The sequence below is a fragment of the Psittacula echo genome, assembly GCF_963264785.1.
Source record: "Psittacula echo genome assembly, chromosome: 1".
In the NCBI taxonomy this organism is placed as follows: Eukaryota; Metazoa; Chordata; class Aves; order Psittaciformes; family Psittacidae; genus Psittacula; species Psittacula echo.
Window position 1 is genome coordinate 76,242,803 of NC_137735.1, and position 26,960 is coordinate 76,269,762.

Sequence of the window (26,960 nt, forward strand, 5' to 3'; positions counted from 1 at the left end):
GAACACCTAGTTCCAACCCCCTTGCCATGGGCAGGGACATCTCACACTAGACCATGTTGCCAGAGGCTCTGTATAAACTGACTTCGAACACTGCCAGGGATGGAGCACTCACCACTTCTTTGGGCAACCTGTACCAGTGCCTTACCACTATCATGGTGAAGAATTTCTTCCTTATATCTGACCTGAACTTCCTTTTTTTCAATTTAATTTTGAACACATTACCCCTTGTCCTATCACTACAGTCCCTAATGAAGAGTCCCTCCCCAGCATCCTTGTAAGCCCCTTCAGATACTGGAAGGCTGCTCTGAGGTCTCCATGCAGTCTTCTCCATGCTGAACAGCCCCAGCTTTCTCAGCCTGTCTTCATATGGGAGGTGCTCCAGCCCCCTGATCATCCTTGTGGCCTCCTCTGCGCTTGCTCCAACAGCTCCATGTCCTTCTTATGTTGAGGACACCAGTAATGCACGCAGTGCTCCAAGTGGGGTCTCACAAGAGCAGAGTAGAGGGGCAGGATCACCTCCTTCAACCTGCAAGTTGAAGGTAAAAAAAAGGTTTTGTAGGAGAGAGTACTCAAAGACACCTTTCTATGTATTTTTGCATTGTCTAGAGACTGTAAAAGGTTAAATTCCTTGCACAACCCCAGTCAATCAGTGGACTCATAGCAGTGACAGTGAAGAGGGGGTCTACAAGTGACACTGAAAGGCCTTTCCCACTCCTTCTTGGCCACTCTGGAAGAAGGAAAATGCCAACAGAACTGCATGTGTACAACATATCAGAAGGGCTGTACAAATGCTGTGTAACGTGTGTACAACATGACTGTCCCTGCATTGCATCAACAGTTTACACTAGAGATCATCTTGTTTGTCTCTTCCTGCCTTGGGATATGATTAAACAGACCTTGTGAAGGATTTAAAGCATGACAGAAACCATATAGAATATTTATTAGTTTGTTTTCTTAAGTAAAATTATTTAGTTGTGACTGATAGAATCATAGAATGTTAAATCATGTTTTTCCCCTCCTTGCTCTGTCCTTAAGGCATATTCCTAGTGACACTGCTGTGACACAGGGAACCTGAGAAAAGGCAGACAGACCTAAATCTCAAGGCCATCAATTTTGGTCCTTTATCAAAATTATCTATTTTTCTTGCTATGCAAGAACTTCTTGCATGTGTATGTAGTTCTGCTTCAAACTGTTGAAAGCTAGTATGTGTAATGAAAACACTTCTTGAATATAGAAAACACCCAGAAATGTGCTTGCCATATCTTGAAACCAGTATTTTCTCACATAAAAAGTGTTGTGTGGCACAAGTCAGCTTTCTTAAAGGACTTTTTACATCATGAAATCTAAAGGGTCTAAACTAGCAGTGTTGCCACCTATGCCAAGAGAGGAGGGTTTTTTTTTCTCCATTGCTTTTTGCTGATGAATTTGTTTGTGAATATTGTGTTGGCCATCATATCCTGCTGCTAATGCATTTCTTTTTGCTTGTCTTATTTTTTGAGAGACAAAAGACCTCCCAGTACAGTCTGAGAGGCCCAGCTACCCACCTCCACTCTTCCTCTCACCATGTGTTAATTACGGAAGTTGTGCTCTGGGTCTTCATTATCAAGATCCTCAAGTCCATCCAGCATCTCACAGAGCACACGAGCAGCAACAGCATTCAGTAAGATTCCCACCATCTCCCATTTCACAAGGGCACTGACTGTCTCACATTGTGAATGACCACAGGAGAATAACCTGCTGCAATTACAGTGCTATCTTCACCACTAACTAGTAACAGTTCTACCAGTTCAACCAGTAACCAGTTCTAGATCAAGATTTTATACTGGTTTATTAGCCCTATGTCTGGAACAACCTCGGTGATCTCTGTACAGTCTCTCTTCCCTTACTATCTGTAAGGGAAGAAATGCTGTTTTTTTTCTTGATAGTTGTATTCTTTTCTTCCTTGCTGTTCCAGTGCCTTTGGTACTGAATTTCACAGCGTAAAAATTCTCTGGAGCCCAGTTCAACATGGTGATAGAGACAAAAATGAGAATGTAGCTGCGGTCGGCATTATTCTGATCTTTCCCTCTATTCAGTCTAAGAAAGCTTATTGACTACACTGGAATGTTTCTTTCTCTGGCACTGTCTTTGGAAAAAGAATTTCCTACTTCACTTACTGTTTCTATATTCATAGGTAATACAATTGTCCTGCCATCAGGCAATACCACTGTAGCCAGACTTCAAAAGCCCATGTTCCCAGTAACAATCTGGGGTGAGCAGGCACGCTGTCAGCAGGTTTCACAATGTTACTATTAAACTGGAAGGGAAAATCACAGGTGCTGTGGCTTGTACCCAGTAGTATCTTCCCTCTGGTATGCTGCTGTAAAACAGGATTACATGAGGAATAAGCTTCTGCTGAGGATGAAGCTGAATATACAAGCAACCCTGTATATTAAAAAAAAAACCAAACTGCAAATTAAAAAAAATAAATCAGAAGTGGAAGTTATATCTGCGTGGGGCTAACACAATGGGAAATGCGTCCTGTCTTCCTCAGCATGAAGAATAGGTTTGCACTAGAACAGGTTATGTGAGGGGAAGTTATCTATTTCAGGGAAAATCCTGCTTCAAAGGATGATACTTTTTAGGTGCTTCGAGTTATCTAAGTGGACTGCATTTGTTCAAATGTAGTGAGAAGGCATTTAAACACAGTGAATATCATTTTAAATATGCAGGATCTGGTTCTGGCTGTAAAGCTCTCACATATGGAAAGATGCTCATTATTTGAGAAATTATAGCTGAATTTTTGCAACACATACATAAGGCTTTTAGACTAGAGAAATCCAGCTGAAAAGCTGTGGTCAAATGAGTCATAGCTATGCTTCAGGAGTGTGCTTATCGCCCTGCTTATCAGAGTAGGAAGTATTGCAGAATATTTTTCACTGCAATTTGGACACTGTCCCAAATTATTTTGGCTCTTCTCCCTGAATTTTCATCATCTGCGTTTCTAATTCTTCAAGGGATCACTGGGTTTAAAACTTTGCCATTCCTGCCGGAGCACTGGGGTCAGTTTGACTGGTTCCTTTGTATCTCCCAGTTTCATTCTGGGTTTTCTTTGAGTTTCTTTGTCTGTGTGACTGCAGCTTCGCTGCTCTGGACTCTTGATACCTTCCTGAGCAATTTGTTAGCAACGAAGAAAGGTGTTAGAATTTAATGTGTCCTGAGTTAATGTATGTAATCCTGTGTGTTTAGTCTGTGCTTTTGCTTTTTCTTTCGTTTTATATCTTGCACCTTTTGATTATTTTTGTATTGTTAGTAGAAACATTATGTTTAGTCTGACGTGAAATACCTCTTGTTTCTGAAACTCAATAGTTATGCAGGAGATGAATAGATCAGAGAACAGAAAATTCAACAGAAACTCAAAAAAAGCAATGCAAGTAAGTGTATTTTGAGCAATCAGTGGAAAAACTATCTGTGCTTAGAGAAAAGCAATCTTGCTTTTTATGAAAGCCTATTTTGGTTGTCAACAAGCACAGAATTAGTTAATAATTCCCATGCATGCTATAATTTACGTGAAAATAGGATAGCTCCTTTTTTCCTGATGGAGGAAAAGTATGAGAGCAATTACTGCTGTGTAACTACAAGTGACAGCAAAAAAACAGGTAAACCTGTTTTCTGTATCTAGAGCTTCATCCTGCCGTCTTAATTTAGGCAAAACTTCTTTAGAGGTCTATGAGATTTCCTCCCTGTAAGTCGAAATCTGTAAGAGTCTCCTTGGGATCACTCAGGATTTTATCAGGGCAATTTCTGCAAAACAGGACTTGTTTTCCCAGTTTAACTAATTTCAAGCAGTAATTATGTGGAATTTGACAAGTTTGCATATACTACTTAAACTAGATAGACAGCTTAATACAGCTTCAACTGAAATGTCTGGTCCCAAAATCATTTTCTCTAGCAATTTGCTATTCATTTACCACAGTGTGTGGTATGAACTACAATGCAGTAATTCTTTTTTCCAGGATTTCCCTGGACAAAACTATGTTTGCCTGGATATAACCTTCCCAATATTTCATTTTATAAGACAGGATTTTTTCCCACCCCATAGTATTTTCAAGAAGTTATTTGATAACAGCCAATGTTATAGTAAGGCTAATGCTAACCTGTGAGGAAGGGAGAAGGGGAGAGAACTTTATTAAATGGGTTATTCCTGTCACACTGAAACATGTTACAGATGTTGCACGTATTCAGACTAGAACAGCTTCACCTGTCAAGTCGATGTGTACCAGGTTTCTCCAGGCGTTCTTTAGTACAGAGAATGTGATGCCTACTGGTATATTGTGGTGCACTTTGTTCTTTAGCCCTTTTAAAATCTGATTTGGTTCTGTTAGCATTTCTTTTGGTTTGTGGGATCTAGAAATGTTTACACCAATATTTCAAATGAGTGCAGCATCTAAGCCACATGTCATAAAAAAAACAAGCAAGCTGAAAGTGAAAGCAGTGGAAATATAAAGCTAAATATAAGGTTCCTTTTTGTAAACTACTTCTGTATAACTAACAAAAAAAACTTCACAGCACAATTATATTTTTATCATGTCACTATTATTTTGTTTGAAGTGTCTATGAAGTCCATATTGCTGTAATAATGTTCTATTGTTCTGTGCAGCCAGACTATCAGTGGTATGTTACTGACCAGTTTCCACCAGATGCACAGCACAAGGCAAATGGTAAGACAACAGCTGTACAGAACATATTTTAAAAGTACTTTTTTAAAATGGAGGTCTTTGAGGGATGTAGAGTTAATTTCCTTATTAATCTATTGAGTGTATATGTGACAGCTTTGCATTAGAGAGCTGAGGTTGGTGTATGTGGAACACAGGTGAGGTTTATAATGTAGTACCATCTACATGACTGCTTTCAGCTTTGTTGTGATTTGTAAAATGTCTCTATTACACATTATAGGATCACACATTTGCCTCATTAGACACCCTGTAACAGTCCTAAAGAAAAGATATCCTCAAAGTTGTCCTTAGAGCTTCTGTTGCTCCAGCTTAGACGAAATTTAATGGTGTGCTGAAACTGGGGGGCCATGATGGGGCAGATTTTAGAAGTCCTTGGTAATAAAGTTCAGACTTTAGGATGTTGTTTCACTTTAAAGGCAAAATGCCCATTTGTATTCTTGATCTGATCTGATACTTCAAGGTGCTGGGTCTGAAAGCTAAAATCATGTAAATGGAAAAAGTTAATTAGCTTTCAAGGTGCTGGTGAAAATTACCTTTTGGAAATCAGGAGTATTTAGTATTTGTACCTGGACTTAAAATCATGCCAAGTTCCCGGGTGTTTCAAAGTACTTGGTTTAGACTGCTCAAAAGATGGATGCCAGAGCGTACAAGGAAGAAGTGACATCGTTCTGTCTGGGAATCTGCTCCTCCAGATCTTCTCCTTCAGAAACTGCCTTAAAATGCCCCTTTTCTCTCAAAAGTGGTTGAGAATTTTGGCACCTAAGGTTTCATGGTTAGCTCTGTTCTCACTTCTGGCCCTTTTGTAGAGATTCCATCTCAGATGATCATCCTGTGCTGCAGGAGGATCAGTCAAGTTTGCTGGTGTGCACTGCAGGAACGTGTGCTTCATGTGTCTGACACTTTACAGTGTGATTGGATACCATATGGGATGGCAGGGACTCATCACCAAAAGCTTTTTTGTAACGTCTAGAAGAAGATGATGGCTACAGAAGAACTATTACATTATTTATTGTTGTCCACATTTGCACTGAAGAGAGGGTAGGGTGGAAACATAACTTGCTGAAATGAAGAATGAGCTTCCCATAATTACATGGTGACTGGAGGGTTCTGATGTGGTCGTAGGGAAAGTAGTGCTGTGACTGTGAGACAGGAGAGGAGATTAATTTTATAGTTCCTCCCGCTTTAAGTGATTTATTGCACCAGAGAATACAGGGAGGATGTTTATAACACTGAATGAAACAAGTCCGGCCACCAGCTGCAGCTGTGGTCCAGGGCAGTACACACTTAGGGGATCTGAAGAGAGTTCTTTTACCCTGCTTGATTATATGACTTCTTCTTTTTTTCTTTTTTTCCTTCAAATTCTGCTCTTTCTATTGCTGTTCCTTGTCTAGAACACCTAAACACCTCCTCTCAATGGGACAGTGGGTAGGACACTTGGAGGCTTTCCTTTCCTTTTTATTTCAGTCCCCATAAAGAATAATTCTCAATGAGTCCCATCACAGCACTGTGTAGGTTGTCTGCTTTAACATCTTCAAGTCTCTTTGCTGATAAAACAAAGATTCTTTTATTAGCCATTGGTCACGAAGAATTCGAAGTTCTACCATCAATTAAAAGGCAGTTTATATATTTTATATAGTCACATATATTAAATTCACATTGAAGTATTTTGAGAAAGGTTTCAAAGATAAAAACTCCAGAATATACGATGAAAGTATTCTTGATGTTCCAACTTCTTTGTTCTGTTTTGTACAAGTGCTAATTACATTGGTGGGTTTAAATGAGCTACTATGTACAGCAGTGTTCCAGAGTCTCATTTCTCATCTTTCATTTCCTCTTTAGGTGATAAACTGGCCAATAAATCTTATCACTTCTGAGATAGGGCTTCATTATAGAAAAACAAAACAGCAGTGCAACAACCTTCAAGCATGAAGCAGTTTCCTGTAGGAATGCTATTTCAGTAGATTGATGTTCCTAGGGAAAACCCTTAAGTTTTCCCTAACAAATTTTCCTTTGACACTGGTTATTTTTTCTTGAAGAATAATTACAAAATACAGATGGTAACTTCAGGGCTGAGCACAAGTGAAATGAATCAGGAAACTGATATTTTTTACAATATACCATCAAAAAAAGCCTGTTCTAAAGATGTGTGAAATCTATGAGAGCCTCTACATCAACTCTAACTAGCCTGTTATAACGTCATTGGGACTGCAAAGGCATATTGACTCCAAGGAGGAATTACTTTTTTTTTTCCTGTATTTTTGTGTAGATATATCTAGATTGTGTTTTCTTCTCTCTCTCCCCTCCTTTGTTAAGAAGTTATTTGCACCCAGGTACCAAAGTACCATGTGATTTAAGTTCTCCAGGTCCTTCTGTAACCAGGTCCTTCTGTAATCTCATGCTTTCTACTGCTTGTGTAACTCTTACCTGTATGGTGTCTTGTAAGAGACACCACTTTTTTTAGCTGCACCTGTGAGCTGAAAAAGGCCGTCTTAAAGGACTGCTGTCTCTGTGAAGTCTGGTTTGTCTATTTTCTGTAAGAAACATCTCTTTGCCTGTATCTACAAAAATAGAATAATCACTGAATCTATTTTTTTTTAATTGCTACAGAAATTTGATCTATTTTCTAAAGTTTCTGCTCCAGTCTACTGTTTTCCCCACAGTTCTGTGTTTTGGTAGTTGGCAGACTATCGCTTATTCTCAAGTCTGTGAAGCAAAGTGTGGTGGTTTAGATCTGGCACTTCTTGATTTGAGCCCTTTCTAATTAGCTTTTCTAATTAGCCTTTCTAATTAGGAAGTAGCTTCATCAGAATACAAGAAGGATGAGAGAAATAGGGGGGGCAAAATGAGGAAAAAAAAAGGAAGCTCAAAAAAACCTCTCTTCTTTTGTGCATTTAGCCTTTCTTTCCAAAATCTGAAAGGCCAAGAGATGTTCCACAGTAGCAAGACAGTGGTAATTAGCTAAATGAAATCCTTGTAATTTAGCTTTATTGAGAGTGAGGCTGAAGGGAGCTGCCAGGATTACAGCTATGAAGTATGGCTTCATGCAAAAACCTCATCCTTGTGTGTCTGTTCAGAGTTTGGACTAGTGAACGCCACTCATTACTTAATCAGTATACATCAGCTCCCTCTTTCCCAAGAAATTTGTCAGTTAAGTTCAGCGATGTGCTGAGCAGTCCTCGGTTCTTTGACTAAAGCACCTCAGAGCTACCCTACGCTTCTTGCTGATGAAGTAATCTATATGTCTCTGTATTTTGCAGCTAGAGCATCTAGGGATCATTTAAGGATTTAATACTATTGAAAAGAGCATGACAAGTTGGTTTCAGTGATCTACCTCTCTGTTAGTGATCTACCTCTCTGACTGAGTACTCAAGATTTGAATTATTTTGTCAATGATTTTTTTTATTATTATTATTTGTCCACAGTTGCCCACAGTCATTGAATTGCCTTCTTTAACCAGAAGCTGATGATTCCCCTGAGCCCAAGCCACTCAACTTGTTTTTAAAAGCATGTCTCTGGCTTTAGAGTGTTTACTTAAAAGTTAACAAAGAACCATTTGAGCCCCTCTGGCTTTGGGACCCTAGAAATGATTTCAGTAGACTTCATAGGTTAAAAACCTCAGCCTGGAGTGAACTCTGTCAGTAAGCATGGAAACCACTTTGACCTGCCAGGGTTTGCATGGGACAGTGAAGAATTACTTACCATGTAAAATACAATTCTCCAATTGTATTTTGGATGGGGGAGAAAAAATTTCTGTCCTTGATAATGTGTTTAGTGAGTTGGTGTATTCCCCACCCTTGTATATTCACAGTGCAGAAGTTACTAGAGGCATGCCCAAAGTTTGGGGTGGCTTTCACGCCAGGCAGCATGCAGTTGCCTGCCATCTGTATGTCTGCATGGCCACGGGAAGATAAGGGTTTAACCCAGTTCCTGTCCTGCTTTTCATGCTGCTGTCTCATTAAGAGCTCAGTTTTCCACACCACCACTGGTTGCTGAACTGAATCCAAAAATATTGAGCAGATGGTTTGCGAACAGGAGGGTGTGGGCCGTGTTCAGGTTTATTGGCATGACTTTACTAGCATTTTCTTCCCATTTGTTTCCAGAAAGTTTCATGTTACATCTCTTGTTAAACTGCTTGAAAACTCAGATAACTCATACCAGAATTCAACTTGTCTGTCACAAGTATTTCTTCATATTTTCTGAAGCATGAAACCCTTCAGCTGAAAGCAGCAGGGTGAAGAGATGGGTAGGAACATTTTGTGTTCAGCCATGCTCCTTAGGTGGGCTGCAACAGAGAATAAGCTGCCAGGGAAAGACTGCTCAGGTAGTCTTCAAAGGGCAACCGCCCATCTGCAAAGCATGACTAGAGGAAATCAGGAGGCTTCCAAAACCAGAAAAGGTGTTTCCTTGAAAATCACAATAGAGAGAGGCAATGTGGAAAGGTAAGCTATAGGAGACAGGTAGAGGTTAAGGAAAAAGATGATGAGATGAGAGGCTGTATTACTGTAGCAAGATCCTTCTTCCTGCCAGCCTCTAGGCTGGTCCTTCCCCAGGTACTTTGCAGTGCAAAAAGCCTAGTCCTAAACTCTGTTCAAATTCCTCCAGCTTAGCCTTGTTTGACCAGCAACACTGCCTTCAGAGGGACCTTAGCTCCTAAGTCTCTTCACGCTCTGTCACTCAACATTCCTGGAACTGGTTTCTGATATTTTTGTTCTTGGTTGGGGGGGTTTGGTTGTTTGTTTTGGTTTGTATTTTTTCTGTTTCTTGTTTTCTTTTTAAGAAGCAAGGCTGATAGATTTCCAGCAAATGTACTTAATGTCACTTTATTTGGCAAGCACTGTTGACTTCCTTCCTTATCCAACTGTGCATAATTGAAAAGACAGTTTAAAAAAAGATTCATTTTGGAGATTTTCCCTGAATAAAATTCCCTGAATTTTATTTTTAATAAAAAATTCTCTGCAAAAGAGGTTTATTGCTCAAAGTCTACTCAAAGCAAGAAGCCTTTTGCATGCCAGAACTGCTGGCATGTGTTGCCTTTTTCACTTCCAAAATGAATTTTAGTGTATTTGTTTTCTTGGCAGAGAGATTCTTGGTATATGTATTTAAGAACCACAGTTACTCCATCAGAACTACCAGATTTTCTTGACCTAAACTGCATGGTTTTACTTTGGATCCAGTTATGCCAGGCTGGCATATGCTTGAAGGCATATGCTTAAGAGGCACAAGGAGAAGCTGAAATGCAGCCTTTCCCTTACCTCTCAGTTCAAGGGGTAGCTCTGGAGGGTTGTGGGGGAGGCAAGAGCAGCTGGTCACCACCTTTCTAGGCATGCCTAGGGAAAACCTGCAAAGCCCTAAGGATGCCCAGATGAGCACATGAAGCAGCAGGATGTGTCCACTTGCTTTCATTCTAACAGCATCTCTTGTTTTTTTCCACACTCTGCTGCTTTCCAGATTTTTGCCCTCAAGGTACCTACTTTGCTGCTGATGTTGTTGCAATTACAGCTAATTGGAAGAAGAGGAGGGAGAAGTGTGGGGTTTTCCACTGAAAATAATGACATCTGTAGGGAGCACGGGGTTGGGGGGGGAATGAAAAACTGAAAAAAGGATTTGTGGAGGTACTCAATGCAAACCAGACAGGAAAAAATAAATAAAATTAACTGACATGTCAATTTTCCTGGAAAAACTCGCAGGCTCTAAACATTTTTGATAGTAGCCTGTCCTCAGTGCATACATTGCATTAGAAATTATCAATGCTCCCAACTAGTCAAGCCAGACTTAATTAGCAGCTTGCGATCCCTACTGCGAACGGAAATGTAATTATTTTCAGGTTTTTTTTCTGATACAATTTGATTTCTGCTACTGCCCTGTAACAAAAGGGCCATTAGCACACCTTTAATTTTTGACTCCAGAAATGAGAAGTTGCCTTTTTTACAAAGGTATTGCTTTTAAAAGCCAACCTGAGCTAAAGATCACAGAATGTGTTGTCATTTTTCAGAGTACCGGGCAGAAAAGTCTGATATGAAGAGGAATATTAAAAATAATTTAAACAGATGCATGATTTGATAATTTTATTTCTATGAAACAACATTTCAGGTTTCATCATTCAGTACCTGTTAGATTTTAAACGGCTTCATGCACACTGGCATTTTTTTCCTTTGGGCATGAAACATAGGAAGAATCAAGGCATTTAAGAGAACTTGCTTGAAAGGGGTTGTCGGTGGCGGTCTTCTGGTGATAGGTGATGTGGTAGCTGTTTTCATTAAATCATTCTCTCTCCTGATGACTTGATGAAACATCCATCTGCTAGCTGGCAATATCCTTAGCTCCTCATTGATCATTTAAGGAAGTGATGTAAAAATTCATGCCATGCCATTTCCACCTTCCTTTGCATGTTTTTTGTGTTTTAAGAGTAAAAGTACTCTGTGCTGGGCTCTGAAGCCTGCTTACGGTGCAAAATATCCAAATTTTCTGAATGGTTAATGCTATCCTAGGCAAGAGAAACTCTTTGATTTTGGGAGCTGGGTGTTCTATGATGTTTGCCTTTCTTCTCTGGCAGATGGTGCCCACAATACTGCAGTATCTGCAAATTTGTGCCAGCTGGGCAAGAACTTTAGGAGCCAAAAGCATCTTGGCATAAGCAGGGCGACCTCAGTGTGTCCCACTGGGACTTGGGAGGAACAAAAATAATTGAACGAAACCCACACTGTGTAGCTGCCTGAGGTGTTTGAATATCAAAGTCCTCTCTTTTCCAAATTGTATTTTTATATGAATACCAACATTTGATGTGAAGCTTGGAATCATGTTTCTTGCAAGAGAAGTTTTGTTCCACCATCTTTGTTGTTACAGAGGCCAATAGCATGCGGTGGAATGAACACACAAATATCTGTATTTATCTACTTTGCACAAAGAACTAATCTGCTAATTGTTGCTCTTCTTGGCTTTTTGAACAAATAACACCAATGCTGTTAATACCAGCAAGGAAAGTGTCATCAAAATCAATGATTCACAACACAAACGTAGACCCTTCGGATCAAGTTTTTCTTTCACGTACATTTGGATATCATCAGCACTGTGGGTTTGGAAGTGAATTATGGAGTTACTTTGTAGCAGCTGCAGAGCAAATCTCCTTGGTGAATTCAAAACCCTGCTGAAAATATTTCACTCTTAATGTTTCTCTCCTAAGTGAAATACTGTGTGCACTTGTGTGTGTGCTACTAGGGATGTTACAGAATTTTTAGAATCTTTCAAAACTTCGGGAAGTATGTGTTACACTAGCAATAGAATATTTCCTTCTAGCTCAAGTTACTATCAAACACATCTTTGAACCACAGACACTTACTTAGCCATAGATACTACCACCTAATTGTTCCCTCTGTTGTACTTATCTACTCTCTTGTGCACACATAGTGCTAACGTATACCTATAAGCACTGCTGATGGTCACTTCTCTTTTTAGAGGTCTAGAAAGATTTTACATAGGGACTTCAAGCTATTAGATCCTGCTGTTTGATCTTTCTCAACAGTTAGGACTAGATGGAAGTTGATAGACAGACACTTTGTGATAGCCCTACTCTTTTGCTTCTTCACACTGCCATTTGTATTGGATTGTTTACAGACTTGTAATGATGTACGGTTTTGGCTCTAGGGAAGGGGGAGGGGAGTGTATGCATGAGGAATAGAGGGAAATTAATCATAAGAGAGTTATGTTTCCCCATGTCAAAATAATTTGCATCAATTTACTTTTGCAGATTCATCCTTGGAGAAGGGAGACCATCAGTGACAGCCTATGACCTGGAGAAGTGTAGACCAAAGGCTGAGAGCTAGTCTTGCAGCTTAATTATTCTGTTTTGTTCTGGGTTTTTTTTGCCCCTAGCTACTTATCTCTTCAGTGCATGTTATTTATGCCAGATGAAATCCCTGCAAGGACAATAGAAAAGCAGATCATAAAGGCTTGTGATATTCAGGATCCAGTTATACTCTGCTGGGAAGTGTTATTGCCCTTTGTTCTGAAGATGCTGTTTGTGCTGTCTATGAGAATCTGTTAAAAACCCTTATGAGAAAAGATGCGGCTGTTGCTGGGGATTCAGAGACTGTCACATCTGGTTTGAATTCAAGAGTTTATAAGCCAAATAATAGTGTTGTGATACTTTTTTGTTTGTGAATTAGCCTTTTCTTATAGGATTCCAGAGAATGATTTGTTGACATACCATCTTGAATTCTGTGTCCTTTTCCTTAGTTGTTTGGTAAAAAGGAAATCTACTTCACTGTTTCAACATGTTTGTGTGATTATCAGCAAGGTAGCACTGATGGCAAGGCCAGGTGGAAGGTGCCTGCTCCCCTTTTTCAGTCAAGCCCAGCTCTCCTTTTGTTTTGGATCCACAATGACATGAAAAATGTGTTCAGATTTTTGTGTGTGTGTGTGTACTTACTTATATCAGAAGAATTTAAGTAGAAATATTTAATGGGTTTATCTTCTCAGTGAAAGTGGCTTTATATTTCTAAATAATTCTTGTAATGAATCTGAACATTGCTGTGTAACCTCTATCTGAGAATAAAACTTGACTTTTAAAATTAAATTGTATTTAGGCAACGGAACTTTTTAGAAAATTGTAGTGAGTAAGTGTTCAGCAAACATTACTTTATAATCTACTTGCAAGATTGTCTCTTCCCTTCAGACTTTTATGAGGGCAACTGTTACTAGACAGGTACCTGAACCTGCTGGAATCCCACCTGAAAGAAGGAACTGAGATTTTTGCATCATAAGGCTGCATGAGATGTTGTGTGTACTTTCCTTATCACTCAGAAGTAGTTAATATGAATTGAAGTTCCCACACAAACCTCTATTGGAACTGTGCAAAGATTGAGTCATCAGTTACGAGATTGTCTGCATGTGTCATTTTTGCTTTTAGAACAGGTATTTCCATTCCCATCAATATACAAAGGCCTACAAATAAAAATAAAAACCTTACAGGGTTAAATACATTCAGCATTTGATTTTTGACACGATGGGGAACAGTCCATGGGAAAGGATTTTTCTGTTATATTTTACAACGGTGCTGCTTTTTGCCTACACTGATCAAAGAAATGACACTCCTCACTTTATGGACTAAGAAAAAACACAACCAAAGCAGTGAGTGAAGCGGCCCCTGGAGAGAGTTTTTTTTTTCATGAACTATTGAAAATTAGAGTCTGACTGCAACATCAGCTGCAGAATAAACTCCCAAGTCTCTGTTAGAGAGAGAGGAGTTTTTATCTCTGCATGAATTCAGAGCTGGCTTAAAGACAATATAGCAGCAGATAGTTTAACCAGCAGACAATATAACTGCGGTATTCCTGATTAGTGATTTGGCTAATAAGTGTGAGATCATGGAAAATGCTAATGTGGTGCCTTTGGAAAATCCAATTATAATATAACCTAATTCAATGTGAGTTCTCAGCAGGTGATCCATGCTGTGGGCAGAGCACCCTGCACTCAAATATGTCATGAATCCTCAAAACAGACGAGCTTCTGTGTGATTGGTGTGGGAGGCAACAAATCCCCATCTCATTCATTTCCACTGTTTTCCACAACTTGCTGCGAAGTTTGGCGCCTTCCATTTGTGGCGCTTAACTCACTATCTGTCAACTTGTGCAAGCACTATTTGGCCCAGCGGATGATTTAACATGAGTCTTTCACAGTAAGAAAATAGAGTTTACAGGTTTATCTTTCTTTCTCTCTGTTTAGTCACAGGCTTTTAATGTTTGGCTGGCTTAGGCACAGGACCATAAATTTTGACACACACAGATCCTAATCATGCTAAGTGTGGGGTATGCTTTGTATTATATGATAGAGAATTTTTATCTTTTAAAATGCATATATAACACCTGTACAGTATATTTTCCTCTTGATTTTCTTGTAATGAAGTATGTTTCCCAAATGCAGGTGCTGTCATCTATTTGAATTAACATTGTCAGACTCAAACACCCCCAAAGGATACACCCTCTGCAGTGACCCAGACAAGTTTGAGGGGGTGAGTTATTTTAGTTAAAATTAAACAGAGTACTCATAACAGGCATTTTTCCTCCCTTGAGCTTAGCTGAAACTGGTTATTTGCACTACCAGTTCTTTCTCTGACCTTTTAAAGAAGCCTTCTGGCATTTCCCAGTCTTTGCTGCATATTTTATTTTCCAAACAGATTCATTCTATGTAGCTTTTTCTGATATTTTTGTGTATTACTGGTGAGCGGATCAAATTCACAGTAAGGGCTAATGTGTTTGTGAAAGGCCTTCTCTTTTTTTTCTTTCTTTTCTGGTAGGAACCAGTCAGGGTTTGGGAATATTGGAATTCATATGCACGTTATAAAAGGAGCAATTAATACACAGAGAGTAACTTTCTTTTCATACCAGACCAGGCATTTATTTGAATACCCAAACTTGTAACAGCAGTAATGAGCTGCACCCATGGTTTGTGTCCCTGCTATTTCCTCACTCACAGTGGCTTGGGGAAACAAGGCAAGCATAAAGCATTTCTCTGTCAAAACTTTTCAGCAGTTTAAGCGGATGTTTTCACTTATCTAGCAGAAAGACTTACGTGTCTTCTGTGCTGGCCAGTCTGCCATCTGATGAGATGTATAAGGAGTGCTTGACTTGTACTCCTATGTGACCATGCTCTAAGGACTTGACTGTCATAGTAAAAATGCTCACAAGGTGACAAACTTTTAGGAATGTGATAAGGAACTGGTCCATAATGAAGGTGATTACTCAGTGTGTTAAAATGATGGGGGTCCAGGCATGGCTTGCACAGCCCTTGGAAAACCTTTTATTATTTCTGGTGGGAGCACATGTGTTGATGCAAGTTTATACATATTCTGAATGGTGAGTTGTAAAATCTGATAAACAGACAAAATTATATTAAATAACAGATTCTAGAGAACTTATTATGTATGTTTTGGCTTGTGTTTCTCTTTCTGTAGACTTTTCTTCTGAACTGAACTTCTTCCATTTGGTTGCAGTGTTATGTACTAAACATGCTGTGGAGAAAGGTTCATTTCTGTGAATGAGAGCAAGTTTTCGTCAAGGTATATTATCTGCTTACAATATTATTTTACATTATTTTCAACACACCGTGCTGGGTTGACTAAATGATGTTTTGATTACCATAACAATAATTATCCAACATTAAAATAGGAGCACATTTGAATTCATGGAGTCATTAACACAAACAAGGTACTCAAAAGCTTGGGGTCTTTTGATGAATTTTTGTCCCATCCTTTCTTCTTCCTTCCCCACCTCCTCCTTTTTTTTTTTTTTTTTTTTTTTTTTTGTGGAGCTAGCAGATGTGATATCAACATTTTATGACATGAAGCTTTCTGTTTTGGTTCACCACTGTTTTACTTCTCAGGTATTTTAAGCCCTGTGCCTTGTCAAAAATGTATCTTGTTTTAAAACTGTCTTTCTCTGAAGACATGAAGTGCTACTGTTGAGTTATACCAATACTTAATTCCATTCTATTCCTATGGATATTTCTTTATACTCTAATACTTACATAATGTGTGTCATGGTATGAAGATTTCATTGGTGATAAGTTGTCTGCCTTTATAAATCACTAAACAGTTCCTCTCCTTAGTCTCAGGCTGTAATTTGTTTTCAGAAGAAGAAATCGTTACTTTGAAATTGCTGGTAAAAGTTGGGAGCTGTTATAATTGCCTCAGAAACTCTCTGTACAGGAGCCAGTGGGTTCATGATAATGCCGTAGGCAAAGCATATAAAGTGCCCCAAATACACACCTACACTCTCCTATGATAGAAAGGCTAGGTATCACAGCTAAGGAAGAATAACTAGATTACAAGCAAAATCCTGGATCATATTACTTCCCACCTTGGAGCCTTTCACTAGATTTTTGTCGTTTACTGTATCGACATTAGATTTCTTGTCCAGATACTAAACCTTCATTTCTCATTTGTTTCCCACATAACATTTCACTCTCTCAGGCTCTCCAAGTTTCTTGTCTTTCCTCTTGCCTTTCAAAGCATGCCTTTTGTGTCTTATATAAAATGATGCTGCTACTACAGAGTCTTCAGCTTCTGCCTGTCAGAAACACTTCTGTTTTCCTTCAAATCTCACCTCTTACCCCACATCCCAACCTCTTCTGCATATAATTGATTTCTAAACCTTCTTAACTTGCAATGGCCTTTCAAATTCTGGCATACTGTTCTTGTCTTTAAATAGTGTCTAGGAGAAGGTCAGGGCTTTGTTTTCTAGACCCACTGGCAAGGAATGCCATTTTATAGTCCCTTAAGAGGGATTGATCCACTGCAATGCAGTGTGTTATGTTGTTATATATAGTCTCATGATTCATAGTAAGAACATGTCATCAATGAAAATATTTTCCTCTGAGTTGAAATGAATTATGTAAATAGCAGAACTAGAAATTCTTGGTGAATGCTGTGGAGGGAAATAATGCCCTATACCTTTCAGCTCTGGTTCCACACACCCAAAGACTTTCACTTCGTTGACTCCACACCGTACTCCCAACCACCTACCAGTCACTGCTCTGTCAGTATTTCACTTTCCATGACAACATGTTTTGGGGTACTTAGGATTATGAGATGCCCCAAATTTCTGGTCTTCACCCCTCTCTCCCTGTCTATAGTCTAGAATAGAATGAGAAAAAGCTGGTGACATATGAAAATACCTTTTGGCCAAGCAAGATCAGGTGCTCCAGTTCCACCTATTCTTCCCTCTATATTAGACTGACAATGCAGCCTTGCCTTAAGGAGCTGAAAATTCTGCTTTGCCCATACCCCTCAGTGCTGAGTTGAGAGTATTTCTAATCAGGTAGAAGTTCTCTCTCTTGTTAGGAAAAGAAAAATCCTCAAGTATTGAAAATGGTTTCTGTATTTTAACTTTGTTGTGAGAATGGCTGAAGAATTTCTCTGATTTTTGCAGATGCAAGTTTAAAGGTCTGCAAGACACCACAGGAGGAAAGTATTTTTTTGATTAATAAAACACTTTCCCACCAGGAGCCAGGATGCTGGCTAATGCTGTGTTTTCACTTACGGCAGCAACAGCATTGCTTCCACCTGCCCTATAAATGGGTAACACCCAGGTGCTTCCTGTTCAAGGGCTGATTGTGTGAAAGCCAAAGGTCCACACTGGCCACTGACTGTGAATGGGCTGGTGGTGGTTAGAGTGGGGCTTGAGTGCAAGCACATAGGGCATGTGATGGGGTGCAGCTTCTGATGCAATCTGGTGATTGCTGTATGCATTAAGGTCTTGCAAGACTGAGACTGTAGTTTGCAATGTTGTTGGTCTAATAGGGGTATCAGACCTAGGAGGGTCTGCGGCTCTTCTCACTGTCAAAGGAAAGGACTGGGAGAATGGAAATCTCATGGAGTGAAATCAGGATGTGTACTGCTAATGCTTGTATTACATGACCTGACTAAGAGCAAAGTTAGAGCTTTGATGACAGGTAAAGATCCTTTGTTGGCATTTTCATCATCAGGTTGGTTATTCTCAATTATTTGGTTTAGTTCAGAGGAGAGAGGGACATGTTTTGATTTTCTTGGAGGAAGCTTTCATTTTGTGCCTTCTTGTGTTCAGGCATCCTGTATCTTAGCTCTTAGTCATGTAAATGCCAAGTTAATCCTTTCAAGGCAACAGCATTACCCTTGTAGTGCTGACACATGTGTAGGTCCTTTGGAAATTATTCACAAAACCAGCTATCTCTGACTAAATATAGCAGTCACTTAAAACTGTTTCTTATGTCTAGGCATAAGGCACTAACCAGATTATTTCCCTATACTAAAATTTGGGAAAAAGCTGCATGTTTCTAAAGTTTGAAATAAGAGCTGGTCTTTTTGTAATTCTTTTTTCTTCTTTCTCTTCAAATGCCAAATTTGCAGGCTATCCTTTGCAGTCATAATCCTGCATAGAAACTGCAGAAATAAAGTGTCAGAAGTAACAATCCTTGTTGTGTAGCTATGATACCAAAAATCCATGGTCATCAACACCAAAAAGCAGGATATTTCAATTAAAATTCTTTCTGCATAAATGACCTGTTTAGACACCAAAACAGCTTTGGGGGGCAGTTAATCTCCCCATATTTTCAGCCTTCTTTCAGGAAGGAACATTATGACTGTACAGAAGAAAAGCCAATCACTTACAAGATGATAGAACAGTGTTCTCTTACGTTTGCAGTAGCAAGGGAGGGATTACTTTATTTCCAGTTATAATTCCCCTGTTTTCAAGAGTTAGTAAGCGTGGGGATACCAAACAAGGAACTTGGATCCTCCAGTGATGTACATGCTCTAGAAGGGAAGGGAACTCACTAAAATCAGGTTTGAGGCATGAATATTGCATTATGGTTAACTAAAAGCAAGCTTGAGTCTGGCTCAGTAATGCCAGCAAAACTGGTTGCTCACAGGGATTGTTCTTAATCCTTAATAGCGACAATTAAAATTCAAAGCGTGTGTGTGATGTTTTTATCTCACTGTTCATGACTTATGAAGAGATAGCTGACTTCCCTGAGGATTTGGGTGTGTTTGAGTCAGAGCACTGTAGCTGCTTTTCTATTTCTGCCTGATAAATTAGTAGCTTAGGACTTTGAAACACACCTAAGAAAAAGCTGCAAAACCAGAAACCCTGACCACCAAATCAAACCCACTGCATTACAGGCTGACCTCTGTGAACCACAGTCCTACATTACAAGATACCTTGTGGGCAACTGGGGGAGGTAAAAAAAAAACAACACAAACAACAACAACAAAAAACCAACAAGGGAAAAAAAAATTTAATTAATTATTTTAATTATTTAAATTAATGTGAATGTGCTGTTAATTTAATAGTATTCCCGTGGGGAGCCTTAGACAGTGCTACTATTCAAAAGCTTGCCATAACTTCCTACTGTTCCACAGATGCTTGTCACAGGCTCAGCTTTCCATGCTTGTTCCTCTGAAGTCCTTTACTTTGGAGTCACAGCAAACCACCTATTTGGTTTTTTTCGAGTCAATGAAGGTTTTTGGAAAGTAACATTCCCTTTGGAGGAGAAGTTAGAAAAGTGATGCCAAGAAACTTTACTAAATAACTGAATTTCTATTAATAGAAATTTTCACTTTGATGAATGCAAACATTCAAGCTGTAGTTATGTTGTGAGGCTCTCTCTATCTGAAAGCACAGATAAGAGATGTGGGAAAGGCAAATGAAAAAAAACCTCTGAGTAGCACCAGGGAGGGAGAGGATAGTAATAAAGAAGGAACATTCCTTATGGGTTTCTTGTTTGTTCTGAGTTATTCAGCCTATTATGCTAAATTTTTGTTTAGTTTCTGTATGTAAACATCACTACTATTTATAAGCAGTATTAGAATAGCTTAATCTTACAAAGACTGTAAACCTTTCTTCATCTGAGAAGAAAATGATACAGACATTGCACCTTGATTTATGTATGCTCATAGGGTGTAACACTGACATGTTTCATGACTACTAAGCCGATGCCATGCATCTTGGTCAATTGTTGTTAGAAATATTACATTTCAGTTGCAGGCATCTAAAACTCCATTAAATTCTTCAGGCTACTTTAAACTTCTACAGATTAGTCCATGAAATTCTGCAGGCTTTCTGCCTCTGCAGTTCCCAGAAACCCTGTGGGGTTCTGCAGAGCCAGGCTGATTCTGCTTGGGTTCTTCCAGGTGATCTAATGACTGTACGTGCAGGTGATGACATTCATGTGCATGTGAGCACATCCCAGAGCATGCTGGTATGTGTCATTGCATATTTATATTGTACGCATAGAAAATAAGTGTTCAGTTATGGAGGTTTGCGTGTAAGAGCTAAATATATAAATATATGTGCTCTTTTGTCTAGGAAAGATCTTGCAGGATTGCTAGCACTTAAATCTGGTCACATAACAAGAATCAGTATGCTGTGTCCTGAGGGGAGAGTGTTGTTGTAAAGGAAAATGAAGATTTCTTTTCAACCTGGAGTTCAAGCTTCCTCAGCTCTAATTTTTAAGTCTTCCCAGGCTAAGAAGCTTTGCCTGTGTTAATGACGCGTTGTATTCAGGGCTGGCAGTCTTCTTCCTGCCACCATGATTGCTTTCGTAGTGCCAGCTTTCTGTTTATATTCTGGTGAGCAAAAACAGTATTTCCATTCATGTTTATTCACTCTTTTATAAGAGTACTTTGAGTTTACTCGAACAGCTTAATTGGGCTCCAAAGCAGCCTATTCTGCTCACAAAAGCGCATTGTTCCACTTCTGGTTTTTGAGGATGAGAGGCCTCCAGAGCTAAGCCACCTTCTGCTTTCTGCCCTCAAGCTGCAGAAAGGCTCATGGTGCACCTCTGTGAAGTGGAGTGATGGGTAGTGGGCAACACCTTTCCTCTCTTTGGCCTTCTTTGTCCTGCCACATGTGGTGTTTCAGAAGGAGGAAGAAGGTCAGTGCCTCTCCAGCAGAGCTGTACTTGCAGCCAAGAGGAAGGCTGGATTTATCTGAAATTACATAATTTTAAACAAACCTGAAAAGAATCCCTCTCCTGGTGATTTAAACACCTTTCCTTGGTAGTGAGAAAGTACAGTATAAAAACTAACTTCTTGAAAGGTTTTCTGGGCCATTCCCTCACCTCACAGAGCTGTTTTCTGTTGTGCTAGGCACAGGCTCTTAGTTACAGGGAGTGGATTACTTTTAGGAGTTCCCAAACACAGGTATGACCCTGCCTTACCCTTGCACAGAGGGGAAGGGACCCAGGTGGAATAGGTCCATGCTCTTTCACTGGTTTTCTACAGAGCCGTATTTATGAAGCTGTGCTGGCTGTGTACGTGCATGTGTCTGCCAGGCCTTCCCAGCGACTTTGTAACATTTCCATATGACCATGTCACATTTGCCAGCTTCAGAGCTTTGTAGAGGTGGGTGGGTAAAAGATAATTATGGAGTCAGCATGATGTTTTTCTTGATATTGCTGGCTGAATGATCTGAATCTGGCAGAGTTAGGCATGCGAGGTTATACTGTGAAGTTATACTGCAGACCATACAGACGTTTTTCTGATACATGTATTGTTTCTTTAAGAGTATTTTGTTTCATATTCTTCATTTAGTATAGGAAACCGTCTTTCGAAAGGCTGTCTGATAAAGCCATAAAAGGCAGATAGGTGGGTAAGAGTGATCAGTCTTTATTTCCATTATGGTCATGTAACACAAGGCAGGGTTACCTGAGGTTACACTTATGTAACATGATACGTTTATTTTCAGTGTTTCCAGTTGACTGATGTGTCAGCGAAAGAACACTCCATTCAGTGCTCTGAAGGTGTCTCACAAGGGGAGTGCACACCAAAATGGTGTAACCTCATATAAATTAAGCCTCTATTTAGGGAAACGAGGCTTTATTATTTTTGGTAGTTATTCACTGATGAAATCGTATGTCAAGAGAACAGTGAAATAAGAACATAAAATGTCAGTAATATATGTGCTCATTCATGTATGTATGCATAAAAACCAAGGCATGTTCAGAAGATGGAGCCCAACCTGTATGTTCTTATCAGTGGGAACTTCGTCTGACTCTTGTGGATCACTGCTGTACAGACTCATCTCTGCTTTGTTGATCATAAAATTCTTCAAACAATTGCATGTGTGATGTTATGCTGGCAAGGAGCTTTACTGACTCTAGATTAGACAAGCACATAAAATGTAGAAAAGTCATAATCCAGACCTAGGTCGATTTGGAAGAAATTTGTAAAGTTATCAGTGAAGTAGGAGAACATTATATATTAGTGCATGATAAATGAGCTGATGGGCTTGCAGCTAATTTATGGAATCAATTGAAATGTTATTATTGATGCCAGGCTGAAGTTGGTGCAGTTGAAATGCTTTGATGCAAGGTAGAGAATGTCCTTATTTTTGGGAACTTGTCCTTGGGACACCTGATAGCATCAAATGTTAGTTGTACGTGAAGGCTTTGCATGACTTTGCCCTCTCTGCCTGTGTTAGCTGGTTAGCACTGTACAAATAAAGTGTGATGGAGCACTTTCCTCTCCTAGGGAGTACCTGTTTGCCAAAGGGACCTATTTTTCCAAGAGGAAGAAAAAAAGAAGGGCTTCTCATGGGCAAGGGCTTCCCATGGGCCCAGAAGAAAGTAGATTCCAGTAAGAAATTTGAAGGTTGTGAAATTTTTGCCTGCATAAATCTTATATTCAGTATAAGAGTTTTTTAAGCAGTGGTCTTAGTAATGCTCCTCAGAGCCTTCCAGCAGAGAAGCTTGTGGTGTTTACAAACAATAAATGCTGGTTCTGTGTGGAAGTGTGAGAGAAGAAATTGGGCTTGTACAAAACACCTTAAAGCTGGTGCTGAGAAAAAATAATTGTCTTTAAGCAAACAATTCCATTTGGAATAGTAATACCCCTAAAGTATTTCTAGCCATTTAGTTCAGGGGTGCTCTTTCCACTGTGACTCTCTGCTTTAGTTGACTCACTGCATTCCTCCAGCTGGTAGTGTAAAAATAGAGGAAAGATTCAATAAATGTATTCTGTGAATTCTTTCTTGGCCGTTAAGGTTTTGGTGGTAAGCTGATCTGTACAGAGTCCTCAATGTCCTGAGGCAAGCTCTCCCATACATAGGCTTTCCTGAGGACCACACACAGACATTTATTTCTCTTCTGGCACTATTTTTGTTAATTACCCATCTTCTAACAAGCAGTCCTTGCACTTCTCAGGAGTCCCAAGTAACTTCTTTTCAATAGCTGTGATGTGTTTAGCTACAAGGAAACTATACAAGGGTCTCTGTTGTGCCTTTTGTTCCTCTCAAGATATGAATACTATGAAAAAACAGATAAACTAGTTGGGCTTGTTGACTACACAGCACATCTGAGGCTATGTGCAAGCCATTCACATAGCCATATGAATACTGCTACCCTGCCTCATTTGTGAAGGCTCTTACCAGAGACAACACAGTGAGTGTTCTGAAGGCAGACAAGTTATGTAGGTTCCCACATACTGTATGCTTTAGTCAGAGAGAAATTTCTGCTGTTATTTAAGATATTGGGGTTTAAGCTTTGTAAATTGTGTTCCATATCATTTTGATTTTGTGTGTTTTTAAATTTTGATATCCTGGCTAATGCAATTTATTACCGTTAACTTCAGATCTTCTGTATTGGTCTTTGTCTATTCACTGGAGATGGAAAACAATTATAGATCTTTGAAATAGATATCCTACTTAGCAAAATATCTTTAACAGGATGTGATGTTTAAATAAGAGGGATTAAAACCTATGGTAACATCCTAAAGTGCAAACTTGGGAACTTCATTCTTCCTAAGCTCTGCTATCTCCCATTGATGTAACCAGGTGCAACAGCTGGAGAAGGTGCTGAGGGATCAGAGCTCATGTCACTGGTTTGTTGTGTGACCAGAAGAAAGTCACACCTGGCTCAGTTTGTTGTCTAAAGACAGTCACCCAGTGCCATTTGAGATGCCACTGGCTATCCAAAACATCTGCAGATGTAATACTTGGCAGCAGGAGGCTTAGGCCCTTCAGTACAGGCAGCCATGGCCAAATAGAACCCTTGGAAATGTCTCAGAGGTGTTAGGTTCCTTTCTTCAGGAAACTAAAGTAGCTTTTGGTCTCCCTGTGTTTCTTGTTTACTCCGTCAGTAAAGACTGATACTGGTTGTACTGGGATGCTGTAGGGCTTGGCATGGCAAAAAGCATTTAAGACAGTTCCATAGATTATGGTTAGAGCATAGAAAGTCAAGAGTCTCTCTCTGACACAGCCGGTCCTGTCAGTTCTCGTTGGAGGGGTTTGTAACTCCGGGTTTGATCCTGAGGACCAGAATCAATCCTTTGATCCTCTGAAGTAAGGTATGAGTGAAATTCCTGTGTAGAGTTGGGGCACCTTAATTCGGACCGGGAGGGCCAGATGGATACTTCGGCGCTTCAGGAAAGCCCACCAGATGGAGCTCTCGGTTGAGGGATAAAGCTCCGGCAGGCAGCTGCAGAAGCTGGGAAAATAGGACATAGACCTCGTTTTTACTGGATTGTTTCACATAACGGTGCTGACTAGAGCAAGCCTGGCTTCCCAAGCACTTGCTTTTCAAAGGAAATGTTCGATGCTGAAGGTGCAGAAAAAGGAAATGTACTTTTGCAGCTAGAAGTGCTTGAAGCTTTCAGTGATGTTTTAATTTTCTTGTTTCAGCACTCTGTCGTGGTTTAAGCCCAGGCCATAAATTAGAATCACGCAGTCTACTTTCCTCCCCACCCTTTCTTCCTCCCGCTCCTGGAGGGATGGGGAGGAGAATCAAAAGAATGCAACTCCCATGGGTTGAGATAAGAACAGTTTAATAACTGAGGTATAACACAAACCACTACTGCTACCACCAATAATAATAATGATAAAGGAAATAACAAGGGAAGAGAATACAACACCTCACCGACTGATACCTCGCCCCCACCAAGCTGTGATCCAGCACTTTCGGGCACTCTCAGTTCTACCTCCTGGGCATGACATGCTGTGGTATGGAATACCTCTTTGGCTAGTTTGGGTCAGGTGTCCTGTCCCTGCTTCCTCCCGGCTTCCCCTCCTCCCTGGCAGAGCATGAGACTCAGAAAATCCTTGGTCAGAGTAAACATTCTGACCAGCAACTGAAAACATCGGTTTTATCAGTATTATTCCCAGGCTGAAAGTCAAAACCACAGCGCTGCACCAGCTACTAAGAAGGAGAAAAACTGCTGCTGCTGAACCCAGGACACACTCATTTCCTCAAATCTTTCTGTCCCTTAGTATGCTTCTCATATTTAATTATAATAATTACACCCCTTAGCTATTAAGCCCATATAAAATCAAAGCGCTGAAAAACTTGCTTAGTGATTTAGATAGAAAAAAATACACAAGTGAGGTGTGACAAGAAAAATTATTCAACCTGAAACTTAGTTACCTAAAAAAAGCTAATAAAAAAAAAGCTAATAAAAGTTTAGAATGTGGCAAAGAAAGCAGAATTAAGCATGTCTTAGTCTGTGAAGTTTTCTGAAAGACGTAATCCATGAACTCAGAGGCCCAGCTATGTGCTATTGCCAGCACTAATTTGGTATGCAGTTAACTATGCAGATTGGTGCCTCAAAAGCTTTTAAAAACACATTTTTAGAAGCATGTTTGTTATTTATGTAAACAAACTACTACAGTAATATATCAGAGAGCAATGTAAACACTCCAACTATGAGGATGTTATGCTTCAACATGGGTGGTATGAGCAGTGATGAGTTATGGCCCCTGTTCTGTGCAGCATAAAGTAGTTATAAGCCACGTTCTTCATGAAAAGCAGAATGAATTAATATCACTAATTTCACCTTTTGATGAGCCAGGCATAATGGAAGCCCACCTCTGTTCTCCATAATGCAGTGTAGCCATCCCGGTGGCACCAGGGCTGTCCTGGGGGTAATGTAAAGCTGAATTTGACTCTCTTGCTATCAGATTTACATAAAGCTCCACCAACCAACGAGAAAATGCATTCAAACTGAATGGCCTCTAGTTTCAGACCACATGAAGTAGGCCTACCGCCTTATACTATGGAATTTTACAGTTTGTATGACGAAAAACAGTCAGATGATCTTTTATTCTAAGTCATGTAGGAGGAGTTTCCCTTCAGTAATGCCTTTAGAAGAGCTTGCCATATAGATATAGCTTGCCATGCCACTGGTGTTGCCTGAAGCTCTCCTCTACTCTATGTAAGTAAATGCCAGCACACAAAACATCACTGCAAATTGCTGGGTGCTATTGGATATGCTTGGATAAGAAAAAAGGGGTTAATGTAGCTGGATACTTTAAGTGCTATGTGGTGCCTAGTTGTAGTTTTACAGTAGCCAGATGTTGCACCATGTTTAATTTAACCTCTTTTCGTATTGTTACATCCTGTAGTACTGTCTTTGAAAATTGATAATGTTGAAACCTGGGGCTCCCCAGAGGAGAAAGGTTAAGAGTTCATTTCCTCGTTTACCAGTGATTATGGAGAATAAAATCATAGCTCTCCAATATATTTCAGATTCTCCTGGCGATGGCGTCCTCTGATCAATGACTGACAATTTCCCTTCTGCTCTTTCTTTCTCATTGTTTTCTGTTTATTAAGTAAACTGCATATTCTGATTTCCTAGGAATCATGGGTATCTACTGATTAAATGCACTCAGAAACATGGGTCAACACTTACTCCGGGCTAGCCTATCAAGAGACCACCATGCCCGCTGCATCCAGCAATGCTTTGGGTCATAGATGTATAAAAATGCTAAGAATTCTGAGCATCTT

The 26,960-nt window shown here is 39.7% G+C and overlaps 1 protein-coding gene across 1 annotated transcript in view; it reads left to right on the top strand.

Annotated features, from left to right (window-relative positions):
• TNIP3 (TNFAIP3 interacting protein 3) overlaps positions 1 to 26,960 on the top strand; it is a gene marked incomplete at both ends in the record, with an annotated part of 80,736 nt that overhangs the window by 48,319 nt on the left and 5,457 nt on the right. The window contains 2 exon segments of the mRNA XM_080639141.1: positions 1,502 to 1,660; positions 4,640 to 4,700. Of these exon segments, the coding sequence (XP_080495267.1) occupies positions 1,502 to 1,660; positions 4,640 to 4,700 (220 nt within the window).